At 51.7% G+C, this 27,119-nt stretch overlaps 1 protein-coding gene across 23 annotated transcripts in view; it reads left to right on the forward strand.

The window, feature by feature from the left end:
• The window catches only part of CACNA1B (calcium voltage-gated channel subunit alpha1 B), a 244,247-nt gene that overhangs the window by 87,184 nt on the left and 129,944 nt on the right, over positions 1-27,119 (forward strand). For all 23 annotated transcript variants that reach the window (XR_009215330.1, XR_009215331.1, XR_009215329.1 and 20 more), the window contains 5 exons: positions 9,977-10,186; positions 14,516-14,628; positions 21,666-21,778; positions 23,944-24,075; positions 24,313-24,385. Coding sequence is in view for 19 of the 23 variants with exons in the window: in XM_058445703.1 (XP_058301686.1) it covers positions 9,977-10,186; positions 14,516-14,628; positions 21,666-21,778; positions 23,944-24,075; positions 24,313-24,385 (641 nt within the window). In the remaining 4 variants the exon portion in view is untranslated. The remainder of the gene's footprint in view (positions 1-9,976; positions 10,187-14,515; positions 14,629-21,665; positions 21,779-23,943; positions 24,076-24,312; positions 24,386-27,119) is intronic.

Consider the following 27,119-nt stretch of genomic DNA (forward strand, 5'->3'; position numbering starts at 1 on the left):
ATGTTGAACCAACGTTGCATCCCAGGGATGAAGCCTACTTGATTGTGGTGGATAAGCTTTTTGATGTGTTGCTGGATTTGGTTTGCCAGTATTTTGTTGGGGATTTTTGCATCAATGTTCATCTAGGATATCAGTCTGAAGTTTTCTTTTTTTTGTTGTATCTGTCAGGTTTTGGTATGAGGATGATGCTGGTCTCATAGAATGAGTTAGGGAGGAGTCCTTCCTTTACAATTGTTTAGAATAGTTTCAGTAGAATTGGTACTAGCTCGTTTTTGTACCTCTGGGAGAATTGAGCTGTGAGTCCATCTGGACCTGGGCTTTTTTTGATTGGTAGCCTATTTATTACTGCCTCAATTTTAGACCTCATTATTGGTCTTTTCAGGGATTCAGTTTATTCCTGGTTCAATCTTAGGAAGGTGTATGTGTCCAGGAATTTATTCATTTCTTCTAGATTTTCTAGTTTATGTGCATAGAGGTGTTTATAGTATTCTCTGATGGTTGTCTGTATTTCTGTGGGGTCAGTGCTGGTATCTCCTTTATCATTTCTGATTGTGTTTATTTGAATCTTCTCCTCTTTTTTTTAGTCTAGCTAGTGGTCTATCTATTTTATTAATTTTTTTTTCAACAAACTAGCTCCTGTTTTCACTGATTTTTTTAATGGATTTTTCATTTCTCTATCTCCTTCAGTTCAGCTCTGATCTTAGTTATTTCTTGTTTTCTGCTAGCTTTGGGGTTTGTTTGCTCTTGGTTCTCTAGTTCTTTTAATTGTGATGTTAGGTTGTTAACTTGAGATCTTTCTTTTTGGTATGGGCATTTAGTGCTATAAATTTCCCTCTTAACACTGCTTTAGCTGTGTCCCAGAGATTCTGGTATGTTATATCTTTGTTCTCATTAGTTTCAAAGAACTTTTTGATTTCTGCATTAATTTCATTATTTACCCAAAATTCATTCAGGAGCAGGTTGTTCATTTTGCATGTAGTTGTGTGGTTTTGAGTGAATTTCTTAATCTTGAGTTCTAATTTGATTGTACCGTGGTCTTAGAGACTGTTGTTATTTCAGTTCTTTTGCATTTGCCGAGGAGTGTTTTACTTCCAATTACGTGATCAATTTTAGAGTAAGTGTCGTGTGGCAATGAGAAGAATGTATATTACATTGTCTTTGGGTGGAGAGTTCTGTATATATCTATCAGGTCCACTTGATCCAGAGCTGAGTTCAACTCCTGAATGTCTTTGTTGATTTTCTGTCTTGACGATCTGTCTAATATTGTTGGTAGGTTGTTAAAGTCTCCCAGTATTATTGTGTGAGAGTCTAAGTCTCTGAAGTCTTGAAGAACTTGCTTTGTGAATCTAGGTACTCCTGTATTGGGTACATGTATATTTAGGACACTTAGCTCTTCTTGTTGAATTGAACCCTTTACCACTATGTAATACCCTTCACCACCGTGTAATACCCTTCATCATCTTTTTTGATCTTTGTTGATTTAAAGTCTGTTTTGTCAGAAACTAGGATTGCAACCCCTACTCTTAGAAAAACTGTTTTCCATTTGCTTGGTAAATTTTCCTCCATCCCTTTATCTTGAGCCCATGTGTGTCTTTGCATGTGAGGTGGGTCTTTTGAAGACAACATACTGATGGGTCTTGGTTCTTTATCCTGCTTGCCACTCTGCATCTTTTAATTGGTGCATTTAGCCTATTTATATTTAAAGTTAGTATTATTATTATTATTATTATTTGAGACAGTCTCACTCTGTCGCCCAGGCTGGAGTGCAGTGGCATGATCTCAGCTCACTGCAACCTCCGCCTCCCAAGTTCAAGTGATTCTCCTGCCTCAGCCTTCCAAGTATCTCTGGGACTACAGGCATGTGCCACCACACCTGGCTAAGTTTTTTGTATTTTTAGTAGAGATGAGATTTCACCATGTTGGCCAGGCTGGTTGAACTCCAGACCTCAAATGATCTGCCTGCCTTGGCCTCCCAAGGTGCTGGGATTACAGTCATGAGCCACCATGGCCCGCCTAAAGTTGGTATTGTTATGTGTGAATTTGATCCTGTCATCATGATGCTAGCTGGTTATTTTGCAGACTTTTTATGTGGTTTCTTCATAGTGTCACTGGTCTGTTTACTTCAGTTTGTTTTTGCAGTGGCTAGTAATGGTTTTTCCTTTCCATATTTAGTGCTTCCATCAGGACCCCTTGTAGGGCAGGTCTGGTAATAACGAATTCCCTCAGCATTTGCTTGCCTGAAAAGGATCTTATTTCTCCTTCACTTATGAAGCTTGATTTGGCCAGATATGAAATTCTGGATTTGAAGTTCTTTTCTTTAAGAATGTTGAATATTGGCCTCCAATCTCTTCTAGCTTGTAGGGTTTCCACTGAGAGGTCCACTGTTAGTCTGATGGGATTCCATTTGCAGGTGACCTGGCCTTTCTCTGTGGCTGCCCTTAACATTCTTTCCTTCACTTCAACCTTGGAGAGTCTGATGATTATGTGTCTTGGGGATGGTCTTCTCATGGAGTATTTTACTGGGGTTCTCTGCATTTCCTGAATTTGAATGTTGGCCAGTCTTGCTAGGTTGAGCCTGTCGCCTAGGCTGAAATGCATGGATGATATCCTGAAGTACATTTTCCAACTTGTTCCAATCTCCCTGTCTCTTTAAGGTATCCTAATCAGTCATAGATTCAGTCTCTTTACATAATCCCATATTTCTCAGAGGTTTTGTTCATTTCTTTTCACTCTTTTTTCTCTATTTTTGTCTGCCTGTCTTATTTCAGAAAAATAGTCTTCCAGCTCTGAGATTCTTTCCTCTGCTTGATCTATTCTGCTATTAATACTTGTGATTGCATCGTGAAGTTCTTGTAGTGTGTTTTTCAGCTCTAGCAGGTTGGTTATATTCCTCTCTAAACTGGCTATATTGGCTGTCATTTCCTGTATTGTTTTATCATGATTCTTAGCTTCTTTGCATTGGGTTACCACATGCTCTTATAGCTTCATAAGTGAAGTTCATTATTATCCACCTTCTGAAGCCTACTTCTGTCATTTCAACAATCTCAGTTTCAGCCCAGTTCTGAGCCCTTGCTGGAGAGGTGTTGCAGTCATTTGGAAGAAAAGGGGCACTCTGACTTTTTGAGTTTTAAGCATTTTTATGTTGATTATTTCTCATCTTTGTGGGCTTATCCACCTTTGATCTGTGAGGTTGCTGACCTTTGGATGGGGTTTTTGTGTTTTGTTGTTGTTGTTGTTTTCTGTTTGTTTGCTTTCCTTTTAGCAGTCTGGCCTCTCTTCCCTAGGGCTGCTGCAGGTTTCTGTGGGTCCACTCCAGAGCCTAGTTGCCTTGGTTTTCCCCATACTTAGTGGTATCACCAGTGAAGGTCATGAAACAGCAAAGATGGCATCCTGCCCCATCCTCTATAAGCTCTGTCCCAGGGAGTGCTGACCTATTGCTGGCCTGAATGTGCCTGTAGGAGGTGGCTGGAGACCCAGTTGGGAAGTCTTACCCAGTCAGGAGGAATGGGATCAAGGACCCATTTAAAGAAGCGGCCTGGCTGCTTTTTGATAGAGCAGCTGTGCTGTTTTGGAGATGCCTTCGTCCCCTGATCAGTTTGTGCTTTCCAAGTCCCACAGGCTGGAATGGCTGAGAAGCCTGAATGACCAAGGTGGTGGCCTGCCGTGCCCCTCCTGTGTCCTGTGTTTAAAAGATATTGGATTATAGGTATATTTATTAAAATCAAGTGTATTGGCCAGGTGCGGTGGCTTATGCCTGTAATCCTAGTAGTTTGAGAGGCTGAGGCCAGAGGATTGCTTGAGGCCAGGAGTTCGAGACAAGCCTGGATAACATAGTGAGATCCCACCTCTACAAAGAAATTAAAAACTTAGCTGAGCATGGTGGTGCGTGCCTGTAGTCCTACTTCATTTTATTTATTTATTTATTTATTTAAGACAGAGTCTAACCCTGTCGCCTAGGCTGGAATGCAATGGTGTGATCTCGGCTCATTGCAACCTCCGCCTCCTGGGTTCAAACGATTCTCCTCCCTCAGAGGGATTACAGGTGCCCACCACCACACCCAGCTAATTTTTGTATTTTTAGTAGAGACAGGGTTTCACCAGGTTGGCCAGGCTGGTCTTGAACTCTGACCTCATGATCCGCCCACCTTGGCCTCCCAAAGTGTGAGGATTACAGGCGTGAGCCACCGTGCCCAGCTCATTTTGTTTTTTATGAAGTTCCTCTTGTATTTCTAGTGACTTTTGTTTATATATTTAGTGACTATATAGTTTGGGCAATATAAAGTTTATGATTCTTACATCTTCTTCCTAAATTATGCTTTATTTCATCACACAATATCTTCTTAATCTGTGCAGTTCCTCTGCTGGACAGTTGCACCTTGTCGACATCAAATGTCATTGGTTCTACTTTTTGTTGCTATCACTGGTTTTCGTTTTTTTTTTTTTGTTTTTTTTTTTTTTTTTTTTTTTTGAGACGGAGTCTTTCTCTGTCCCCCAGGCTGGAGTGCAGTGGCGCCATCTCGGCTCACCGCAACGTCCACCTCCTGGGTTCACGCCATTCTCCTGCCTCAGCCTCCCGAGTAGCTGGGAATACAGGCGCCCGCCAACACGCCCGGCTAATTTTTTGTGTTTTTAGTAGAGACGGGGTTTCACCGTGTTAGCCAGGATGGTCTCGATCTCCTGACCTCGTGATCCACCCGCCTCAGCCTCCCAAAGTGCTGGGATTACAGGCTTGAGCCACCGCGCCCGGCTTGGTTTTCGTTTTTAACTTGCATTTGCCTGGCACCTTTCTTTTCCTTTCATTTGCAGCTTTTTTTTAATCATTTTAAGTGTTCTTGTAAATTGTATTTATCTGGGTTCTGCCTTTTAAATTTTTTTTTTTTTTTTTTTTGAGACAGAGTTTTGCTCTGTCGCCCAGGCTGGAGTGCAGTGGCTTGATCTCGGCTCACTGCAAGCTCTGCCTCCCGGGTTCATGCCATTCTCCTGCCTCAGCCTCCTGAGTAGCTGGGACTACAGGCGCCCGCCACCAGGCCCAGCTAATTTTTTGCATTTTGTTTAGTAGAGACCGGGTTTTACTGTGTTAGCCAGGATGGTCTCGATCTGCTGACCTCGTGATCTGCCTGCCTCGGCCTCTGAAAGTGCTGGGGTTACAGGCGTGAGCCACTGTGCCTGGCCAAAATTTTTTTTAATTAGTAGATATGTGGTTTCACCATGTTAGCCAGGACGGTCTTGATCTCTTGATCTCGTGATCTGCCCACCTCGGCCTCCCAAAGTGCTGGGATTACAGGCGTGAGCCACCACACCCAGCCAATTTTTTAAAATTTTATTTATTTATTTAAGAGACAGAGTTATGTTGCCCAGGATGATCCTCCTGTCTCAGCCTCCTGAGTAGCTGGGACTATAGGTGTGCACCACCATGCCTGGCTTGGTGGTTTTGCTTTTTTTTTTTAAAAAAAACAAAAACAAAAACAAAAAACAGTTGTATGGTCTCTGTTTCTAATAGTAATGGGTAAATCCAGTCTCCCTCTATTTAGTATAATGTTTGACTCTATTCTTCATCCCAAGTTTTGTTGCTTTAATCAAGTTGCTATTTATTGCTCCTCTCCTCCCTTGCTTATTTTTACTCTCTAATTCTTCTGTTCCACAAAAGGTTACCTTCCCTTCCCTGCTCTCATAATTGTCAACGTACCTCTTTACTGTTTTTGTTTCTTTAGCAGCTTTACTACCAAGATGTACTAGTTCCATCACTAAATTGCCCTGTTTCCCTTTATTCTGCCTCCACCCATACCCAGTAAGTCACAGCCTTTCCAGTACTTGCCCTGCCTCCGCATCCTGGTTTGACGGTGTTCACTTTTCATTCTTGAGTGTCGCCAGTCCCTTCAGGCTGCCCCCACAGGCTCCTCTATGCCCAGGGGCCCTCAGCTATCATTCTCGTTGCCCACTCTCAGAGCCCTACCCTCACTCACCTAGGTTTACCTTAGCATCTCCTGTTCTTTTCAGTCCTTGCTCACTGCAGGACTGTCTCCTCCGTTTTAACTCTGTCCTGTCACTCGGCTGCTCTCCCCTGAAATGAATGGGGGTGTGGGTGGTGGCTGACTCTTTGAGTTCCTGTGTACACTCAGGTGCCCTTCCTTGTTCCCCACTGAGGAGCGAGATCCAGGCTGCTGTGCCTGCTGCAAACGTCTCTCTCTCTCTCTCATTTCCTGTTGCAGATGAGGCATCGGACACTTGGATGCTTTTCCTTTGTCAGTGACTTGCTCTCTGTCTGCCCCTCAAAGTGCAGGCTCAGGGCCCCTCTGGCGTGGAGTGCTTCCCTCCGTTTGTCTCATTATTCTGTCTCCTTTTCTTGATCTCCTGCATCTGGAGCCCCTCCTGTTTCATGTGGCATCACTTGCTCTGCTCCTGTCAGTCCATGCCCTCTTCCTTGAGCTCGCGTTCACCTCCACGTTGGAGATGCTGCTTGTGCTTGACTGAACTCCCCTTTTTTTCGTCTGCTGAATGGTTTCAGAAGAGAATTTTATTTCTTCTCTAAAAGTTTTTTTCTCTCTCTTTTAGTTTTGTTTTATTTTGAGTTGTTTGTTGCTATATTTGGATCTCTGGGCCTTTGTTGACTTTTCCTTCTGGGTACCCAGCAGACACCAAGGATTCACTTGCATTCAGGACCCACTGGCCTCCGCTGTTGGTTCAGGGTGGGCTTGGGGCCTGGGGCCTGGTGGGGAGGAGACGAAACCGTGCTTGAATCTCCACATTCTCAGCACTGCTTGGTGCCCTTGACTGCCCTCTGCCTGAGGACTGGCTGTGTCACCAGCCCAGGCTTGCCCATAACCCGTGTCACCCTGTCTGCCCTGACGCCTGTCAGCTGGTTGAGCCCCGCTGAGCTTGGCCCTGTGCTGTCTCATTGAATCCCACACCACCTTGTGAGGTACAGGTGACTGCTCTGTTTTCAGTTGAGGAATCTCCAGGCTGCGTGATGTGCACAAGGGCTGGGGGTGACAGCCATTAGGGCCTCCATCAGCTTGTGCTTTAGCCTCACATCACTTTTGTTGCCCCGTGTGGCAAATACAGCAGCTGCACTGGAAGGAAACACACTTTCCTGTCTGTCTCCCCACTGGCCTCTAGAAGGGTTATTGAGAACAGGGACGGATCTTGGTCATTTTGTGTTTTCTGTGCGTTGGTCAGGGCCTGGCACAATTTGTACACATTTTTTGAACAAATGGGGGTTACCCAGGACTAGCAAAGACTCTGCCTTAGGGCACAAGAGAAAGAAATCTAAGTATTTGCAGCAGTCAGGCCGTATTCTCAGCAGTACTTCACTGTGTTATCATTCATAGGTTAATGTAATATGGAATTTCTCCCTAGCTTGAAGATGTCATATCATTTTTCTTGAAATAAGCTTTTTCATTATAAAGAATATATGCTAATTAAGTGAACCCTGGAAAATGCAGGAAGCTGAAAAGAAGCCCAATCTCTCTTGGTTTTCCCAAAGCTGTGATTCCAGAGATGTTTCTGCGTTTCCTGTAGACTCTCTGCTTTTACTGGAGCAGACTGGAGCCCACAGTGGCTGCTTGCTGTCCTTAGGGACCTGTGCCCCATCCCCAGGGAACAAACGCATCTGTCTTGGGTGCTGCTGGGGTTGCTGAGCTGGGATGTGAGGGGCTGCACCCAGCTCTCTCCCCCAGGGCCTCTGGAGCAGGAGTCCCTCTGTTGGGTCTTGCTCAGTCCCCTCGCTCTGGTGCCTTTGGCTTCTCTAAAGTGGATGTTTACAGCAAGGAACTGGTGGACTTTAAGGGCAATGTCTGGGGAGTGTGGTTCTGTGCAAATATGGCTGTTGGCATGACTATGGTTGTGCCTGTGACAGGCGAGGATGTGTGTGGTTGTCTTGTGTTGTGTGGCACAGGAAGATGTGTGTGTACGGGGGCTGTGGCCCATTGTGAAAGGGCAGCATTTCTATGAGGCCTTTCTCATAGCAGAGGCTGACTGGTTCTTACTGGCTGGTGGGGATGGCCACAGAGTCCCCTTTGGAGAATTTGTTGCTTGTCTTCCTGGCCACGTGTGTGTGAAGACACAGTGGTTTACATGAGTCACGTGTTCTCTTTCCCTCCTTCCCAGAGTGGCCCTGTTTGTGTTCACAGGTGTGTGTCTCATGTGCGCTGAGGAGTGCGTCTGTGTGAGCATCTCATTGGATCTTCAAAAGTGAGCGCAGTCAGGCTGGATGTGGGCTGTGAAGCATGTGTGTGTGTGACTCCTGTGTTCCTGCGCAACTGTGTGTGGGTGCATGGGGGGTTCAGAGTGGGCTCGTTCTATGCACAGCTCTGCCCGTGTGTGTGCCCCTCCTTATCTGCACTGCACACCTGCCTCCCTTCTGCCCTACTGCTGCCTCTGTGGGGAGTGGTCATCCCTGGCCTTCAGCAGGGCCGGCCACATGCCACTGAGTGAGCCTGGGTGTGCACACGTACACACGTGTACGAACACACAGAAAGTGCACATAGCACACAAGCCCACACATCCCCCTCTCCCGTGCCACTGAAAGCCTCGGTGTGCACACATATGCATGTGTGTACAAACACACAGTGCTCATAGTAAGCATGCTCACACACTTCCTCTCTTGCGTGCCACTGAGAGCCTGGGTGTGCACACAAATGCACATGTGTACAAACAGAAAATGTGCATAGCACACATGCCCACACCGCCCCTGCTCTTTTGTGCCACTGAGAACCTGGGTGTGCACACATATTCATGTGTGTACAAAGACACAGAAAGTACACGTAGCATACACTGCTCCCCACATCCTCACACAGGGACCCCATTCTCAAACCCAGGTATTCAAAGCCCACTGAGAGACCCATGGCTGGGGCATAGCTGTCTGCTCTCTGAGAACACTGAGAGGCACACACATGGCCAGGCTTAGTGCACAAACTAAGAAGCCCTTACACAGGCAGATGTGCTCTCCTGCAGAGACACACAGCCAGCTCCTGTACAGACACACACCTGAATCCTCATAGAGACCCTTCCCTCAGTTTTTAAGCATTGATCAAGCCCCTCTCAGTGTGAGGGGCTCAGTGGTGAAAAAGACAATGTGGCCCTGTCCTCATGGAGCCTACAGTCTTATCTGGGAGTTGGGCATGGAACAGGTCAACAATAAAACACAGTGACAGGTGGTGATGTGGTCAGGGCCACTGTTGGAGTTGAGCTGAGGGCCCTGTTCTAAACGGTGTGCCCAGAGCAGGTGTCTGTGCAGGTGACGTTAATGCTGAGACCTGAAGGTGTGTGGGAAGGAGTCCAGTGAGGGACGCATTTCACACTTGGGATACTGCGTGAAGGGCCAGGACACAGCAGGAGTGGTGTGCGTGGACATGGGAAAAGGCTGCTGGGTTGGGTGGTGAGCAGGGTAGAGAAGCAGTCAGGCTGGAGCAGGTGGACAAAGTTTCCAACAGTAAGTGTTGCGGACATTGAACAGCCACGGACCATGCGTAAACCGATGAGCTTGGCTGTGTTCCAGGAAAACTACTTAGAAAATAGGCAGCCCATGGGTGCTGACCCCTGAGTCCGTGAGGGAGAGAGAGTGAGGGCCAGATGCTGCAGGGCTCTGTGGGCTATGCTGAAGAGATGGGATCTGGGGAGGGACTAACTCAGATTTATGTCTTCAGGGGAAAAAGCTTGGGGTGCTCATGGAGAGTAGCCTGGAGGCATCGGGGTGTGCTCCTAGAAGGTGGCCAGGGATGCTGGGGACCAGAGAAGTGAGTGCGGATCATCCACTTCAGTCCCGCTCTCACATCTGGCACCCAGTAACCATGGAGATCATCAGGGCCTTGGTTCCCTCAGCTGTGAAGTGGAGGTCACAGGGGTCACTGGCACAATTGTCTGTGACCGGCTGGGGCTGGGGGCAGGTGTCCTCCAGGGTGCATCTGTGGGGGTCCACAGGTTGGGTAGGCGGGTGCCCAGTGGTCCCCACATCCTCAGTAACCCCCCATCCCCTCAGGATCCCCCTTCGCCCGCGCCAGCCTCAAGAGCGGGAAGACAGAGAGCTCGTCATACTTCCGGAGGAAGGAGAAGATGTTCCGCTTTTTTATCCGGCGCATGGTGAAGGCTCAGAGCTTCTACTGGGTGGTGCTGTGCGTGGTGGCCCTGAACACACTGTGTGTGGCCATGGTGCATTACAACCAGCCGCGGCGGCTCACCACGGCGCTGTGTACGTATCCCCGTCTGTCCCTCAGGTGCTTCCTGAGCATCTCTGCTCTCAGCCTGGAAACCCTGGTCCATGCCCTGGGGCCACCCTGAGTGGGACGGGACCCACCCCCATGTTGCCCAAAGTATCCCATAGCCCTAGTCTGCCCCCAAGGGCCTCTGTGGGGGCCTGGGGTGTGTCCAGAGCTGGAGGGTGGCCTCTCCAGCCCCTGGGTTCCAGAAAGCACAGCTGGATCTGCTAGACCCCGTCCCTCAGCGTAGTGTGAGACTGGTTGAGGGGTCCGAGGCACCCAGGGCAGCATATATGTGGGGCGACCAGGGGTGAATCAGGCCAGGCAAATGGGTGTCCTCCCCCGAGAGGGCTTCAGACCCACAGACAGGGGACTTAGCCCCACGCTCCTTTCCACCACGTGGCTGCTGATTCTGCCCCGGATTCCTGAGGGGAGAGTCCTGGCTTCTTACCCTCCCTGGGTTCCCCTTGTTACCTTCATTTTTCTTTACAATTGGGTGAGTCTGGATGCATTCATGCCCTTCCGTGGAGTGAACTATCTGCAGTTCTGTTCCACAAACCTCAGCACAGGGGCCAGGATGGGCTCCTCCAGAGCTGGTCCTTCACAGCCTCAGGACCGGGGCCAGGATGGGCCTCTCCAGGCCTGGTCTGTCACAGCCTTGGACTCTCTGTCCCGTGTGGAATACACTGTTGCTCTGTGGTCTTACTTCACAAAGAGGATCAAAACCAAAGAGTCCACCCATGTTTTATGTCCTGTCAGGTAGTGCTTCAGCCCTCCCGACCCCAGGGGTCAGCTGCACTCACCCTGCTGGGCGTCTACAGCTGATCTGGAGACAGGGCCTGTTTGGGGCTCCCTGAAGGGCCTCAGTCTCCCCTTGAGGGCCCTGTTTGCCTGAAGCTGCCGAGGCACCCAGGAAAGCCTTTTCCGACTCCAGAGAAGAACTGTCCCAGCTCCCAGTTCCAGCCTGGCTGTCACTGTGTCCCGCTGTGATGGTGGCCTCACCAGGGCCCTAGCTGGCCGGCTGAGCCCTGCTCTGTAGACCAGAGGGCCTCAGCTGCTCTTCCCAGGAGTGTGAGGGTTCCCTGAGCTGCAGGATCTGACAGCTCCACAGTGGGAGAGATGGGACCGCAGGTCACCTGGAAGCATGGGTGGGAGAGTGGCTGTGTTGGGGTGGAACTCTGGGCTACAGTTTCCCAAACTTGACATTGAAATCTACGATTTGCGAACAGGGAGATGGTGCGGGCATCAGAAGCAAAAGGAGCCAAGGGAGCTCCGGCTCAGGCTCCCTGGGCGGCTGCAGGTCGAGAAGCAGCTTGTGTACATGGAACTGCCTGTCCCAGCTCCTGATTGACATGTCCTGGGGCCCACAGGGTGGTACCTCGGGACTTTGCTTGGGCCTGAGTTCAGTGTCTCTCTTGAGTCCTCCAGCTAAGGTTTTCCCACCCTTGGGGGTCAGGTGGGGGCCAAGGACTTCCTCCTGACCCAGTGACTAGGCCTGTTCTTCCCCGTGAGAGGCTGTTGGCAGGCAGTGGGGTAGGGGTGGGGCTGCACAGCCCAGTCGCGTGTCTGCTGTGCGGGAGCGCGGGGCTGGGAGTGTCTAGGCGTTGGTGAGGCTACAGGCATCCCTGACCATAGACCGCTGCTGTGTCTTCTCTGCGGTTTCCTGGAGTTCCTGGCTTCATTGTGTCACTGAGGGAAAAACGGCTGGAGGGAAATGTGGGCAGTGTCCCTGACAGCCGGGCTGGGCCTGAGGGAGGCTTGCTCAGTGGGTAGGACAGGCTTGCCAGAGGCAAGGAGGTGTGGCCGCCCAGCCTAGAGCAGCTTCGCAGGGGCTCATCGTGGGTTCTGTGCACCTCGGCTGTCCATTCTTCAAGGACCTGCCCTCAATACATTGCCAGAACCTTCAAAACTGAGGCTTGAGTGGTTAAGAGGGGCACCGTCAGGCCTTGCCATCCTGTGAGCCCCTGGGGGGCCTTATGCAGCTCACCAGACTTGCTCTCCCTCCCTCTGCTCCCATAGCACACTATCCTCTTAGAAGACAAAACGTGGTTTTAGTGATCTGTCTGTTTCCCCCTCAGCTTGTGAACTCCTGGGGAAAAGGGTGAACTCTGTCCCCATGCTGGCTCAAAACAGCACCAGTGCCTGCTGGTAGGATGCATGATACAAGAGTATACGAATGAATGCCCTTTCTGGGCCTCAGAGTGGAGGCTGAGTATGTGTGGCTGAGGGCGTCCGTTCCTAGGGAGAGTGAGAGGGCAGACAGGATGTTGGAGGATTTCAGATCTCTTTCTCTGAAAGTTTTACCATTTGCATTTCTTGTACTTGTTCCTTGCAAAGTGCTCTCACTTTGGTCTCCTGGGGAGCAAGGTGTGTGCCTGGGTAGCCTCCCCTCCCAGATCTAGGGTGTGGGTGCCAGCAGTCCCATCTCTGGGGCCTCCTCCCTGGGCCCGAGCCCCTCATGTGGGGAGCCTGAGACCTTTGTGACCCATGCAGAGGGGCTCTGGGACTTTGTGGCCAGGTGTGTTGGGACTTTCCAAGCTGCTTGTATATTCCCCTGGGCTTGCTGGGGTGCTCTGCGCTAGACTGCAGGGGGCACAGCTTTCCTGCCACATCTCACACCTGGTGGTCTGCACAGCCAGGCCCAGGTCAGAGCTGTAGGGTCCAGTGGTCTCAGTTGAGGGTGGATCCTTCCATTCCCGAGCAGCCCTGCCTGAGGGTCACTGGGCATCCATGCCTCTCACAGGGGGCTCTCGGCTTCTCCAGGGACGCTGCTTGGCCTTGTTATCATCCCATGCTTAGCTTGAGTGCCTAGTGATTTTCTGGCTGGTGTCAGAGGCCAGGCTTGCTGCAGGTGACTTGCTCCAAGGAACTGGTTGTCCATGTGCTCAGGCCATACAAAGCGGGGTGTCCCCTCCCTGAGACTCCTGTCTGTTTGCACGGTGCCTGAGTGGTCTGAGAAGTTGTCATCTCTGCTTGTCCCAGGTCTGGGCTGCTGCAGACTTGCCCCCGACCGAGGCTGTCCGGACCTGTGCAGCATAGCCCTTGGTGGAGGAGATTTTAGGAGCATAGGAGTGGGAAGAGTGTGTGGCCCCCTCTTCCTGTGTCTGCTTTATCAGGAGTTGTGTCTGCTGAAGGTCCCGTGTCCCAACAGAGACTGTAGAGGGGGATTCAGAAGCCCTGGGAAGGCTGAGCTGGACTCTGCCCAGTCGTGGACTCTCAGGGGCCTGCCCTTCATGCCCTCCCAGGACCTTGCTCTCCATGTGGGCTCTGCCACCTCCTTAGCCCCTGCTGCCCCGGCAGAGCCATGGTGCCTTTGGCCTGACCAGCACTGTGAGAAGTTTAAGAGCCAATCCCTGCCCAACCCTTTGGGAGGAGAGTCAGAGACAGTGGCCTCACCCTGATGCCTAGGACTCCTGGCTGAGCCAGTGGCTGGGCCTCGCTGGGCCTCCTGCTGCCTGTGGCTTCACCGAGCTCTGGAGCCACGGCGTTCTTTTGTGCTGCCTCCCTCTTTCTGCTTGGGCTGGGTGAGCAGAGTCTGTGTACCTTGAATTCCCAGCACAGCCCTCTAGCCCCAGCATAGCCTCCCTCAATCCTGAGGCCTGGAAGGGTCAGCAGGACTCCTGGGCCCAAGACAGCTCCCCTCCACTGCTGCTGTGCCTGCAGGAACCTCTGTGTGACTCGGTGACAGTGCAAGGGGACAGTGCCTCTTGGCAGCCTTGTGCTGGAGAGGAGTGCGGTGATGGAGGAGGTCTCCCCTCAGGGCAGCAAACGTGAACAGAATACAAGTCAGCCACAGTGCCGTGGCCATCTTGGGAAGAGGCGTCTTTCCACTGGGAAGTCCCAGTGGAAAGATGGGAGATTCTGACAAGGAGGTTGAGGGACCCCACCTTCGGTTAGAGATTAGGGTGAGGCCAGAGGCGGAAGGACCAGCTGGAAGCTGTAGCTGGGCCTCTCCTCGGGGTAAATGGGGCCCTTTGCCTCATAGCCCCAGGCCCTCCTCTGGTAAGGAGGGGGCACCCCCATGACCCCAGAACTCACACCTGGGCTGATCTCGGGAGCTTGCCTCCTGCTGAGCCCGTACTTCTCTGGGTCTCAGAGGCACTGGGGACTCACCACCTTTCAGACCGGAACAGGTACCTCTCCGTGTCCCTCTGAATCCATCGTTCCTTTCCTGGGCTGAGACTTCAGAGCATGGGACCATAGGCCAGGCCTGGAAGGCTCAGCCCTGGGAAGGCCCAGAGGTCTGGTGTCCTCCAGTGTGGGCTGGAGCCAGAGTGGGAGGAGGCCTCGAGCTAATCCCCCTCTTCTCCGGCTTCTCCTAGATTTTGCAGAGTTTGTTTTCCTGGGTCTCTTCCTCACAGAGATGTCCCTGAAGATGTATGGCCTGGGGCCCAGAAGCTACTTCCGGTCCTCCTTCAACTGCTTCGACTTTGGGGTGAGTGAGAGGCCTGATCAGGGGCCCACAGGGGCCCAGGCTGTATCTTTTCCTTCCGGCGCACACGGCCCCTTCCCATAGGCCATGCCCCGTGTGGGCTGGGGTCTGTGACCCTACATGGGTCAGAAAGGCTGCCTGAAGACAGTGAGGAGCAGGGAGCTGGCAGAGGGAGGCCTGTCCTGGCTGGGCCTGACTGATGGGAGTGTCAGCCTCAGTCGCTGTCTGTTGGCGAGAGGTCACCCTTCCCTCTTCTGATCCTGTCCATAGACTTTCACAATCAGCTGAAGGCGCTGCAGCTACCTCCATGCTTGGGATCTCACAAACCTATGGAGGGCTCAGTCTCTCCCCAGTGGAGCTCAGGGGGGCTCTAGCCCTGGGCAGGCTTGGGTACATTCACCAGCACTTCTGGGGGTTAGGGCATGATAGGCCATGATGGTCTTGCCCTCTCTATGGGGCTGGGGGAGGTGGTGGCCCTGGCCTGGGACTCTTTACCAATTTCTGTAGGTGGGAGAAGCCTTGGAGGCAGTGTGTTTCACAGCTTACCATGACACTCGAGCACAGAGGGCAGGGCAGGGCAGTCCGAGAATCTCCTCACTGGAACCCGGCAGGGAGCACAGGACACTTCCTGGGACCTGAACCCAGAGCCTAGGGATGTGGCACTGTCGGCACCTGCCCAGAGGCTGAGTTCTGAGTCTTCCTGCTGGAGGCTGGGAATGATGGGTGGGCAAGCTGCCCCCTGAGGGAGGAGGGAGGAGTGGGAGTAAGTACCCCCTCCAAGTCTTTGTACCAGAGCATTTCAAACCCTTCAGTAAGGAGTGACAAGTGGGAGTGACAAGTGGGAGCACTGCCCCCGCCAGGAAGGAGTGAAGGGTGGGAGCATTGCCCCCCTCAGGGTGGAGTGAAAGGTGGGAGCAGAGTCCCCCAGGAAGGAGTAACAATGCTTCCAGCACTACCCCCGCAGGAAGGAGTGACAGGTGGGAGCACTACCCCCCCAGGAAGGAGTGAAGGGTGAGAGTACTACCCTCTCCCCCCAGGAAGGAGTGACAGGTGGGAGCACTGCCCCCTCCCCAGGAAGGAGTGACAGGTGGGAGCACTGCCCCCCCCCCCAGGGGGGGGGGGGGGGCGGGGACCCCCCCCCCCCCAGGAGGGGGAGCGGGATCACTGCCCCCCCCCAGGAAGGAGTGACGGGAGCACTACCCTCCCCCCCAGGAAGGAGTGACAGGTGGGAGCACTGCCCCCCCAGGAAGGAGTGACGGGAGCACTGCCGCCCCCAGGAAGGAGTGAAGGGTGGGAGCACTACCCTCCCCCCCCAGGAAGGAGCGACAGGTGGGAGCACTGCCCCCTCCCCAGGAAGGAGTGAAGGGTGGGAGCACTACCCCTTCCATGAAGGAGTGCCCTCCCATGAAGGAGTGACAGGTGGGAGCACTGCCTCCTCAAGAAGGAGTGGGGAGTAGGAGTGCCGCCCCCCCAAGGGAGGGTTTGGAGCTCTGCAGAGTTTACAGGAGCCAGAGAGGGGCCTGGACCGTGGTAGTAAAGCTTCCGTTAGAAAATTCACCTTAATCAGACGTTTTCTCTCATGAGCACTGTACTTCTACAGGTGGTAGACATTTGTGTCTGTGATTTTGTTGAATCCTCACAAGGACTCTCATTTTACTGATGATAATGGCAGACATTGTGTGACTGGCCCCAGGCTGCCCATCGGTTTGAGAGGAGTCAGTGGGTGAGCCTGGCTTTCTGGCCTCAGGGGTAGTGGTTCTGCATCATGCTGTGCCTCTGATCTCTGAGGAAGGGAAGGCGGTGGCCATCCAGGGTGCTCTCTGAGACATGGAGACCTGTGATTTCGATAGATGGTGGGAAGACAACAACCCTTCTTACCCTTTGACTTTTTGGTCACAAAGAAGCTCTGAGTGCATCGGCCGAGGGAGCTGAAGAGATGGAGATGTCAGAGATGCAGGGATCTTTTTCATATCTTCTAATCTTCTGATCAGAACTGACTGGATCTCAGGACATGGGGATAATTTGCACATAAGCTAACACATTCTTCTAACACTTAGCAGCTTTAAACTACAAAAATCTGTCTCACATTTCTATGGGTTAGGAATTCAGGTGTGGCACTGGGTATCTCTGGCACACTGTCCCCTATGAGGCTTCAGCCCAGCTGAAGGCCAAGGATATGGTCATTCCATGGCTTGACTGGGACTGGAGAATCTGGTGTCAAGCTCATGCATTTGGTTGCTGGAAGGGCGGGTTCCTGGTCATGTGGCCTCTCCATAGGCTGCTGGAACGTCCTCAGCTGTGGTCTGAGGGAGAGAACTGAGAGTATGTACATAAGACAGAAGCTATAGAAACTCTGTCTTGAAAGAAAGATCCCATCAGTTTTGCCATAGTCTTTTAGTTAGGAGTGCGTCACTGGGCCCAGTGACTGGGCTGGGGAGAGGAATATATGGGAGCATATTACACAAGTATGTGAACACCAGACAGTGACGACCACTGGGGCCATGGAAGAGGCTGCTTGCCACAGCCTGCCCTCTGGCTGTCGGTGGCTCATATCCTTCCCAGTGTAAAACACCTTCACCCCTGACAACGCCCCAAAATCTTATCCATTATAGCATCAGCTCAAAGTCCAGAATCTCATCCTCAGTTAGGTCCAGGTGTGGGTGAGGCTCCTTGAATGTAGTTCCCTAAGTGCAGTGGCCACGGTGCCTCTTAATCTGTTGACCTGTGGAACTAGAGAGTTATCTACACTCAACATTCAGTGGGCAGTGGTAGGATGGGCATAGGGTAACTGCAGTAGATATTCCTGCTCAGCAAGGGGACAGCAGAAAGCTGAGCCACTGGTCCATAGGGATTCTGAAATCCAGCTGGGCACATGCTGGAAAGTCTGGGATTCGTTGTTACAGCCAGGAAGCCCCCTGGGCTCTTGGTTCTGCCCTCTCACTCCCTTTGCTTTTCCATGAAAGGTAGTTCAGGTTTGCAGCTGAATGATTTTCTCAGCCTACTTCCCACTGGCAGAATTTTGGGAATCTGAAGACCTATTTTCGTTTTGTATTGTCTTGATTCTTTCAGTCCAAGTTGGTGATGTCTCTGCATATATGTCCTCTAAGAACTTTATGGATATGTTGTGAAGCTTGGGGTTCACTTTATTAGAAAAAAGTTCTACCCACACCTATTAGGCCTTAGACCTTTTCTGTCTGTGTTCCTGTTGAGATGCTAAGGGTCAGCACCTCCAGTGTCTTAGAGAAGTTCCTGCTTCATTGACCGGATGTGTGAGGCACCCTCAATCTCTTTGAAGAGCCTGAAAGTGTGGGTGAGTAGTGCTCTGAGGCACCACCTTTGATCCTTTCGGGATCTCAAATAAAAGTCACAGTCTTGCCCTTGGCTTCATCTTTAGACCATGCCACCTTTCTCTCTTTTTAAAATTTCAGGTTTTATTTAGATTCAGGGATTACATGTGCAGGTTTGTTACATGGGTATATTGTGTGATGCTGAGGTTTGGGATACACACGATCCCATCACCCAGGTAGTGAGCATAGTACCCGGAAGATAGCTTGTCAACCCCTTCCCCCTCCCTCCTCCCTCTAGTACTCCCCAGTGTCTATTGTTCCCTTCTTTGTGTCCATGTGTATCCTTGTTTAGCTCCCACTTGTGAGAATGTGTGGTATTTGGTGTTTGTTTCTGCATTAATTCACTTAGGATAATGGCCTCTGGCCGCATCCATATTACTGCAAAATACATGTTATTTTTTTAATAGCTGTGCAGACTTCCATGGTGTATATATACCGCATTTTCTTGATCCAATCCACTGTTAACTGGCACCTAAGTTGATTTGTGTCCCTGCTGTTGTGAATAGTGCTGTGGTGAACAAATGCATGTGTCTTTTTGGTAGAATGAGTTATAGCCCCTTGGGTATATAACCAGTAGTGGGATTGCTGGATCAAATGGTAGTTCTATTTTAGTTCTTTGAGAAATCTGCAAACTGTTTTCCACAGTGACTGGACTAATTTACATTCCCACCAACATCCCCTTTTCTCCGTAGCTTCGCCAACATCTGTTGTTTTTTGACTTTTTAGTAATAGCCATTCTGACTGGTGTTAGATGGTATCTCACTGTGGTTTTGATTTGCACGTCTCTGATTAGTGGTGTTGAGCATTTTTTTCCATATCTTTGTTGAGACCTTGTCATTATTGATGTTGAGATCTGGAGAGGCTAAGCATATTCAAAACCAGCAAGTCCTGGCTTCCTTTTATTTAATGCACTTTCCTTGGTTTAGCTCTCTCCTCTCACATTTGACTATAAGCAGCAAGAAGACATCAGGTGGCACCTTCAGCACTTGGCTCTGAGATCTCTTGAGGTTGATCCCCTGGTTTATTAAGCATGTTTTCTTCCTTTTTTTTTTGAGACAGAGTCTCGCTCTGTTGCCCAGGTTGGAGTGCAGTGGCACGATCTCGGCTCACTGCAACCTCTGCCTCCTGGGTTCAAGCAATTTTTCTGCCTCAGCCTCCTGAGTAGCTAACAGGCACCCACCAACACGTCCAGCTATTTTTTTTGTATTTTTAGTAGAGATGGGGTTTCACCATGTTGGTCAGGCTGGTCTCAAACTCCTGACCTCAAGTGATCTGCCTGCCTCAGCCTCCCAAAGTGTTGGGATTACAGGCATGAGCCACTGCGCCTTGCCTGTTTTCTGCTTTTTACATAGCTGCATGCAACAGTGTGGCTAAATTTTCTGCCAGCACACAACAGGACCCCTTCCTCTAGCTTCCTATGAAATTCTCCTCGCTTTCCTGCAGACCCTGATGTGCAGCATGCTTAATGTCCAAAATTCTATGAATTGTGTGTTAAGTGCGCTTTAGCCCTTCATTAATGTGCTGCTCAGTGTCCATCCTCTGGTTCCAAAACCACTCCCACATTTTAGGTTTTTATCACAGCATCACCCCACTTCTGATTCCAAAATCTGTATTGACTTTTCCTGCTGGGGAACAAATTACCCAAAAGCTTAGTGGCATAAGAAAACAAATATTTATTATTTCACTGTTTCTGTGAGTCAGGAATCAGGGTGGCTTAACTGGGTGCACCTGGCTTGCAGTCTCTAGTGAGGCTGCAGTCTTCTCAGGCTCATTTGGGGCTGGAGAATTCACTTCCAGCCTCATGCTCACTGTGGCTGTCAATGGACCTCAAAAAATCTGCTTACAGGCTTACTGGTGTGGCTGCTGGGAGGCCTCTGTTCCTGGTCACATGGGCCTCTCCCAGCTGCCGGAGTGTCCTTATGACACGATATCTGGTGTTCAGAGAAAGAGTCAAGAGTTCCCAAGACAGAAACCAGTCCTTTTGTAATCTGATCTCAGAGGTGACATCCTATCACTTTTGCTGTATTCTGTTTACTAAGAGTGAGTCACTAGGTCCAACTCATCCTTAAGGGGATAGCATTATACAAGGGAGTGAATACTGGGTGGTAGGGATTACTGAGGCCATCTTAGAGGCTGCCTACTACATGAACCAGTGAGGACAAATTTTGATAATTAGTGGAAAACAGGAGAGATGCTGGAAGACTGGCAATGTGAAGAAAGTATGTTTAGAAAACTACAATCTTCAACCCTAGGCAAACATCTGGATGATTTGCTAGTGCAGAGAAAAGTTGGTGGTGATGATCAAGGGCCACATGTGATCACCAAGAACAGATGGCACTCTTGGCAAGACTGGGGTGGCAAGCTCACCCAGTTTGTTGTATTGATAGGGTTATCACAGGTGCTGTGGATATTGGTGTACCTGGTTGTTGACAGAACGTTAGATATTCTCTGAATGGTGATCTGTGGACAAGGTAGAGAAATGTGCAGCAGATGACTGTGCATTTGAGTTGATCCATAAATGGTGCACAGCCATTCCCAGACATGCTGGTTAACAGATTAGTGTCAACCTGTAGGGAAGTCTCTAGAGATGTACCTTAGGGCTCTGTCTTAGCATATTCATCGTTCTCTCAGTGACTTCCTGAGAGCATTGACGTTAAGCTCATCAGCTTTGCGGTTGATGTGAAATTGGTGGAAATGACTGAAACTGTGGAAAATATATGTCCCAAATACAATATAATTGAGTTTGAGAGGCTCAACATTTGAATTCTCCACACCAGTTGCAGAAGTGTGGCTTAGAGGAAATGAGAATTAAACACACATGAAGAAGACATGGGCGCTCCTGCTGACTGTGAGCCCAGATTGTGCCCCTTGAGGTAGTGGCCTGGGAGAGAATTCATTTTGGGGCCCCTTGCTTGTCCTGTCTAGAGGGAAGGTGGTAAAGGGTCTGCTGTGTTCCAGCCCCACTGGTCTGTCCTTTCTGAGTCCCTCACACCAGGCCCTGACCAGGACAACCCTCCTCACAGTCTATCTGAGGAACGGCTGGAAGGAAGGATGTGTACCTTGCTCACAAATTCCAGCTCATCAACATCAACAGTGCATGAAACAAACAGGCAGGCTTGCCATAATCTGTTCTTGGTGGCATGTGCTGTTTCCTGGTCATTGGGAGAAGAAAAGACTCAAGATGCAATTTATGAATCTGAGTATCTTGGAGTAGTGGCAGAACCAGGGAGGGGAAGTTACAGGGAGATAGATTTTGCTAGTCTGTGAGAGAACAGTCTAAGAGTCAGGGCTGTCTGAGAGTTTGCCCAGCTCCAGAGGTGTTGAAGAAGACACCAGTGTCACCAGGCTGTGGTCAAGCACAGAGGAGGTATTAGACCAGGTGGTTGTAAGATCTGCCAGGAAGCCAGCAGGCCTAACGTGGTCTATGTCCTGTGTCCTCCTGGTGTGTCTGGGGTGGGGGGTGGGAGGGAGGGCGGGTACCAGGACTGGTGGGACTCTACAGCCTTCCCCAAAGGTTCCAAGATCTCAGTGTGAGGTGTGTGCCTTGTGTTACCCTGTCTGGCTTGATTGTCAGACAAGGAAGCAGGATGGTTCCTTACGGAGAGGTGCAGCCACGCAGAGTGCGCACACACATCCATCTGCATGCACAGGTGCAGATGCGGTGCACCCAAGGCTAATGCCATCCCGTTGCAGGTCATTGTGGGGAGCGTCTTTGAAGTGGTCTGGGCGGCCATCAAGCCGGGAAGCTCCTTTGGGATCAGCGTGCTGCGGGCCCTCCGCCTGCTGAGGATCTTCAAAGTCACGAAGTACGTCCGCCGCACTCCCAGGCGAGGGCAGGTGTAGGGTGGAGAGGGCGTGGGATCAGCCACACGGGGTGCTTGTCCCCAGGAGTTCACAGCACCCAGAAGCTCTCTCTGTGGCTTACAGTTGGTTTAAATACAAAAGGTGGTTCCAAAACAGCCTTGTGGGGCCACATCTGCCCTCAGGGCCATCCCAGACTGGCCTCCGTGCTGCCGACACACCCTTTAGCTTTCTTGTTCACTTGCTTTCCACGATTTCCCGTCGTCTCCTGTCTTGAAACCACCACCCCATCTTCCCAGCCTTCAAAGGTGACTTTGCTTTGTAGTTAATGAGGAAGACAGAAGTCATCAGATGGAAGCTTTTCCATCGTCCAGCCCCCAAGTCTGCCAACCTCCCCTGCAGCTCCACCCCTGGAGAGCCTGTGTGCACCCTGCCATGGCCCTGAGCTTCTCACTGAGCCAGCCTGGCACCTGCCAGACCCCCATGCCCAGGCCTGCTTTCTCCACCCTGCACCTTGCTGACGATGGCAGTGACAAGACCATGTTTACAGTTATGTCCCACTTGACTCTGGCAGTGAGTTGCTGCAGTTTGCCTACAAAGAGACTGAAGCCCAGGAAGTGACAGATGCAGGTAGTGAGAGGAGGACCAGGGTGAAAACCCTTCCCCTCACTGCCAGAGTTGTAGTGGGGAAGAGAGAGAGACCCTCCTCACAGCAGTCTCATCAGCAGCAAAGGCTGCGCTGTGGAGGCTCCTGAGCAGCTGGACCCTACCAGATGTACACGTGGGTCAGCATGGACCTTGGTGTGTGTCCTTGGCAGCTGCAGGGCCCAAGGAGCAGAACTGTTGACACTGAGCCCATGCAGGGCCAGGTCAAGGTCACACCTCTAGTGACCAAGACGACCTCTCAGAAGCCCACTGACCTCCCCAGGGCAACTGAAATCCCAGGTCTTTTCCAATCCATTTTAAATCAAAACCTAAGACCATAGGAGGATATGAAGCTATACAGGCAGAAGAGTTTTGGGCAGAGTTGAGTCCCGCTGGGCCCATGAATCCTCACTGGCGCTCTGTGCTGTGTGTCCTCAGACTTCTGTTGCCTTCCCAGAACTTGCTGGTGTGAGGCTTCAGGAAGTGTCCACAGGGCTGCCTTTACCCCACCTCCAGGTCTGGCATCTTGGGCTCCATTTTCTCCCAGGAAGTAGGTGACCCTGTCCTGAGGCAGGCTGGCCTAGACTCCTGCTAGTCCCAGGAGAAGGCTCCATTCCTTTCCCAGAGTCTTCCAGCTCATCTGCCATTAGCCCTCAGGTACTTTGTAAGAGAATCCATGGAGGGTCGCAGGGCCTCTGATGTGGGCACCAGGGAGAAGGACACGGTTTGGGAGCCCAGGGGTGCCCAGGGATAGAGTGAGCTCAGAAGGAGACCAGTGTCTGTCCTGCAGTCCCTCCATTCCAGGGAGATGGGACAGCACGTGCAGAGGCACAGGGACATGAGGGACCGGCCCCTCAGTTGCCGTCAGCAGCCTCGGTGGTGCCTGTGTGCCATGGGGACCCGTGCATGAGCAGGGCATGGTCACTGACCTCTGGGATGGGGAGCGTTGTGGGATACCACAGAGAGTCTGTGTGGTGCCGCCCTACAAGCTCTCCACGCCGCGTGTCCCTGGTCCCTGGTGAGGGGGCACTGGAGCCAGGGTCTCTGCCACCGGCCACAGCGCTTGCAGAAGATCTGCTCTAGGTTCTGGTGTAGCTCCTCCTCCCGCTGTGGGCTGATGACAACAGTTGTGGGACTTGCTTCACATGGCACTGGTCTGAGACACTTGGTGGCTGACTGGGTGTTGAGGAGTGAGGGGCCGGGAGGGGCCAAGGATGAAGTGTGGGATTGGGCCTGGCCACCTGGATGGTGGCCTCGTCCTCCTGAACCTAGGGACAGGGAGCAGTTTGGGAGGATGAGATGAGTCCTGCACTGGGTGTGTTTTTCTCTGCCTTCCCATGGGGCCCTCGGGGAGAGAAGTCCAGGGTAGTGGGCCTGAAACTCCAGAGAAAAGCTCTAACTTCACACCTAGGTGTGCAGCCCTCAGGGTTTAGAAAGTCACTGGAGCCTTAAGTGTGGCTGCAGAGAGCCATGAGTGTGAAGTCAGCGTCTGGAGCTGGCTCAGACCCCCTGCCTGGCCCCGCAGGTACTGGAGCTCCCTGCGGAACCTGGTGGTGTCCCTGCTGAACTCCATGAAGTCCATCATCAGCCTGCTCTTCTTGCTCTTCCTGTTCATTGTGGTCTTCGCCCTGCTGGGGATGCAGCTGTTTGGGGGACAGTAAGTGGGCCTGGGAGGGAGAGCTCAAGGCTGGGGGCTTGCAGGGAAGCAGAGCTCAGAGCAGACAGTGCTGCCCCGGCTGCCTCCACCCACCTTCCCACCAAGAAGGTCCTCAGAGGGGCTGGTGTGCGGCCATCTGCAGCCTGAAGCGAGCAGGTTGAGGCCACGCTGGAGCCTGCAGGCGCTGCCTCGCTGCTGACGGGACTGCCGCTGCCCAAGCCTTCCTGTTTTCCTCAGGTTCAACTTCCAGGATGAGACTCCCACAACCAACTTTGACACCTTCCCTGCCGCCATCCTCACTGTCTTCCAGGTAAGTCCCCTGCTCTGTACATTTGCAGCCTGCCCGGCTCCTGTCTCCCCTGGGTGCTGGGAAGGCGGACTCCTGTCGTTCCCTCCCTTGTTCCTCCACACGGCCCAGATCGCCGACCTTTCAGACACAGTGTTCCTCAAATGAGGGAAGCATAGGCAGTCGGCAACGTGCAGATCTCCAGGTCCGGGGACCCCAGCCCCTACGGTGAAGGAAGCTGGATTCTGTGGCAGCACCGTAGGGAGCAAGTGTAGTTCCCGGGGGGCCCAGCTGGCCTTCAAGCCACCAGTTTATCTTTTAGTTCCTGAGACTTGCATGCACTTCTGTTTTTTATCCTCCGAGAACAAAAACAAAGCACTTCCTAAACTTCTCCCCCTACTATCTCAGATCCCAGTGACCCCCTCAGTTCTCATCTGTATCTGGAAAACTATCCCCCTCAGCTCCTTGGGAAGTGGGGGCTGGGGGCCCACTTCTCTACGATGGAGACCTTGTTGGCTTGCAGTCTTTGCCCTCTTGGAGGGTTCCCTACGCAGCCTCTGCCCTCTCGGAGGGTTCCCTTTCAAGGACTTTCTTGGTTGGGTACTCTCCCCTTCCATAGGCTGTGGCCCCACAGTCCTGCCCATGACTGGCCTTACTGATGAGAGAATGCCTTGCATTCCTGTCCCATGAAACATACTTGGATGCCATGTCTGAGACTGAACAAGATGGCGGCTGTTGTCTTGCCTGTGGTGCCTCTTAGGGGGAGGCCCAACAGGCTTCGTTTGCTGCAGGCCAGAGGCTCGGCTTGGCTCCCTGGCTCCTGGGGCCGCTGATCCTACCTACCCTTGGTCAGGGCTGGAGCCTACAACCTGTGTGAAGAGAGGGGTCCTTTCGGTCCCACTCTCTTAAAGGGAGGAAGTCTTACCAGCAGACCCTTCAGACCAAATTAGACGATTGGCTGAAAGAGGAGTTCTGTCCTAATTTGCACCACAGTCCTCCACGGCTGTCCACTTTCTCACATCTTCCCACTCACCCCCACCCTGCTGGGCTGGAGCCTATGGCCCGTCAGCTCCTAGTCGCTGCCAGGCAGAGCCAGCTCTTCTCCCAGAGGTGCATCTGCTCCAGGCCTGTCAGGGCCTTGCTGTTGTCATCCCTTCTTCCCCTCTGGTCTCATGTTTGAGTTGCTGCCTCTTCTCCTCTCCTCTTATTCCTCGAGTCGGGGGCACTTGTCAGCCTCCGACTGTCCTCCCTCTCTCTGACTTGAAAGCCTTGGCTGCTCACAGGCCAGTGACTTCCAGACTTTGGTCTCCCAAATGTTTTTGAGCTCTTAGTGGGTGACAAGACCTATGTCAGCTTCTGGGACAGAGGTAGGTGGTCTCCCAGCTGCACGACAGGGAGGTCACAGGCCTGGGGCGGCCCGTAGGGTCCTGAATGTCAGGCAAGGGAAACTAGGAGGAGCGCATTCCCGGCAAAGCAGCAAAAACGTGAGGAGTGTCTGGGGTGGCGATGAGGTGGCAGGTGTGGGACGGGAAACTCCAGGTGTGGGCGGGCCAGGCTGAGGCTTTGCCCTGTAGAAGCTGTTGCAGGGAGGGGCTCCATGCCAGTGGGGTGGCGCGGTCCATGACCACAGGCACGCTTTGCCGTGTGTGTTGCAAGACAAGACCTGAGTGGGGTGAGGGAGAGAAGTCGAAGTTGGGAGGAAAGTGGGCTTTTGTGATCAGATGATGCTCTGATTCAGACATTACATGTCCCCTGCTCTGAACACAGCAATAGGATAAAAAAAATACATTTAGAAATTAAAAGGACCTAGACAAGTAAAAACAAAATCTCTGAGGAATAGAAATGGAACAGAACATACAGTGGTGAGAGACAGCAGAGACCCAGGCACCGGGACACGGCCTGAGAACGGCAGATGGGCTTGGGAGTCTGAGTCCCATGGCAGCAGAAGTGTGCAGGTGTGGCTGAGCCCCCTCTGAGCACTGGGGGAGGTACCTGGGCCCTTCGGAGGAGGCTGAGGAGGGGTGAAGGCTTGTTTGGCTGGAGAGACCAGGAAGGCTGAAGGGCAGGGCTGACTGGTAGCTAGGCCTGTAATTCCCACAGGTGAATCTGAACCAGGGTCCTGAGATCCCAGGATGGGAGCCCCGGCTTCTGAATGGGGTTGGGAGTGGGGTAGGGAGGGCATGTGAGGAGGAAGAAAGCAGCTTCAGCTGTGCTCATGGTGGATCTGCAAACTGAGGGCTGGGAACAGCCAGCATCCCAGACAGTGCCAATAGCATCTACAGTCAGAAGGCGTAATCATTCCCAAAGAAGAGGAAATAACAGAACCAACACAGATGACTTTAAACCGAATATGCCTAACATCCTCCAAGGGGTAAAGGGAGAACCAGTTAAAAAAACACAAAACTATGAAAAAAGGCACGTAAGAACAAAGAAAAGACCTAAATCAAATCCTAGAAATGAAATATATAGCTATTTACATTTTAGAAGTAGAGTGAACCGTACACCAGACATGATCAGAGAAAGCATGGGTGAGCTGGAGGATGCGGTGGGGCTGAGCCAGCTGGGCATGGAGATGAGGTCGTGAGGCTTCCTGGAGAGAAGGAAGTGAGGGTGGGCTGGAGTGGAGGCTCCCATGTGAGGTGCAAAAGAGAGGGTGGCCAGTGCCCCTCCCGAGTGAGTCCTGGAGGACATGTGCTCAGATGGTCAAGCAGGATAAACAAATAATTCCAGACCTAGACAAATTGTGATCTCAAGAAAA

The sequence above is a fragment of the Hylobates moloch genome, unplaced genomic scaffold, assembly GCF_009828535.3.
Source record: "Hylobates moloch isolate HMO894 unplaced genomic scaffold, HMol_V3 SCAFFOLD_10, whole genome shotgun sequence".
Classification (NCBI taxonomy): Eukaryota; Metazoa; Chordata; class Mammalia; order Primates; family Hylobatidae; genus Hylobates; species Hylobates moloch.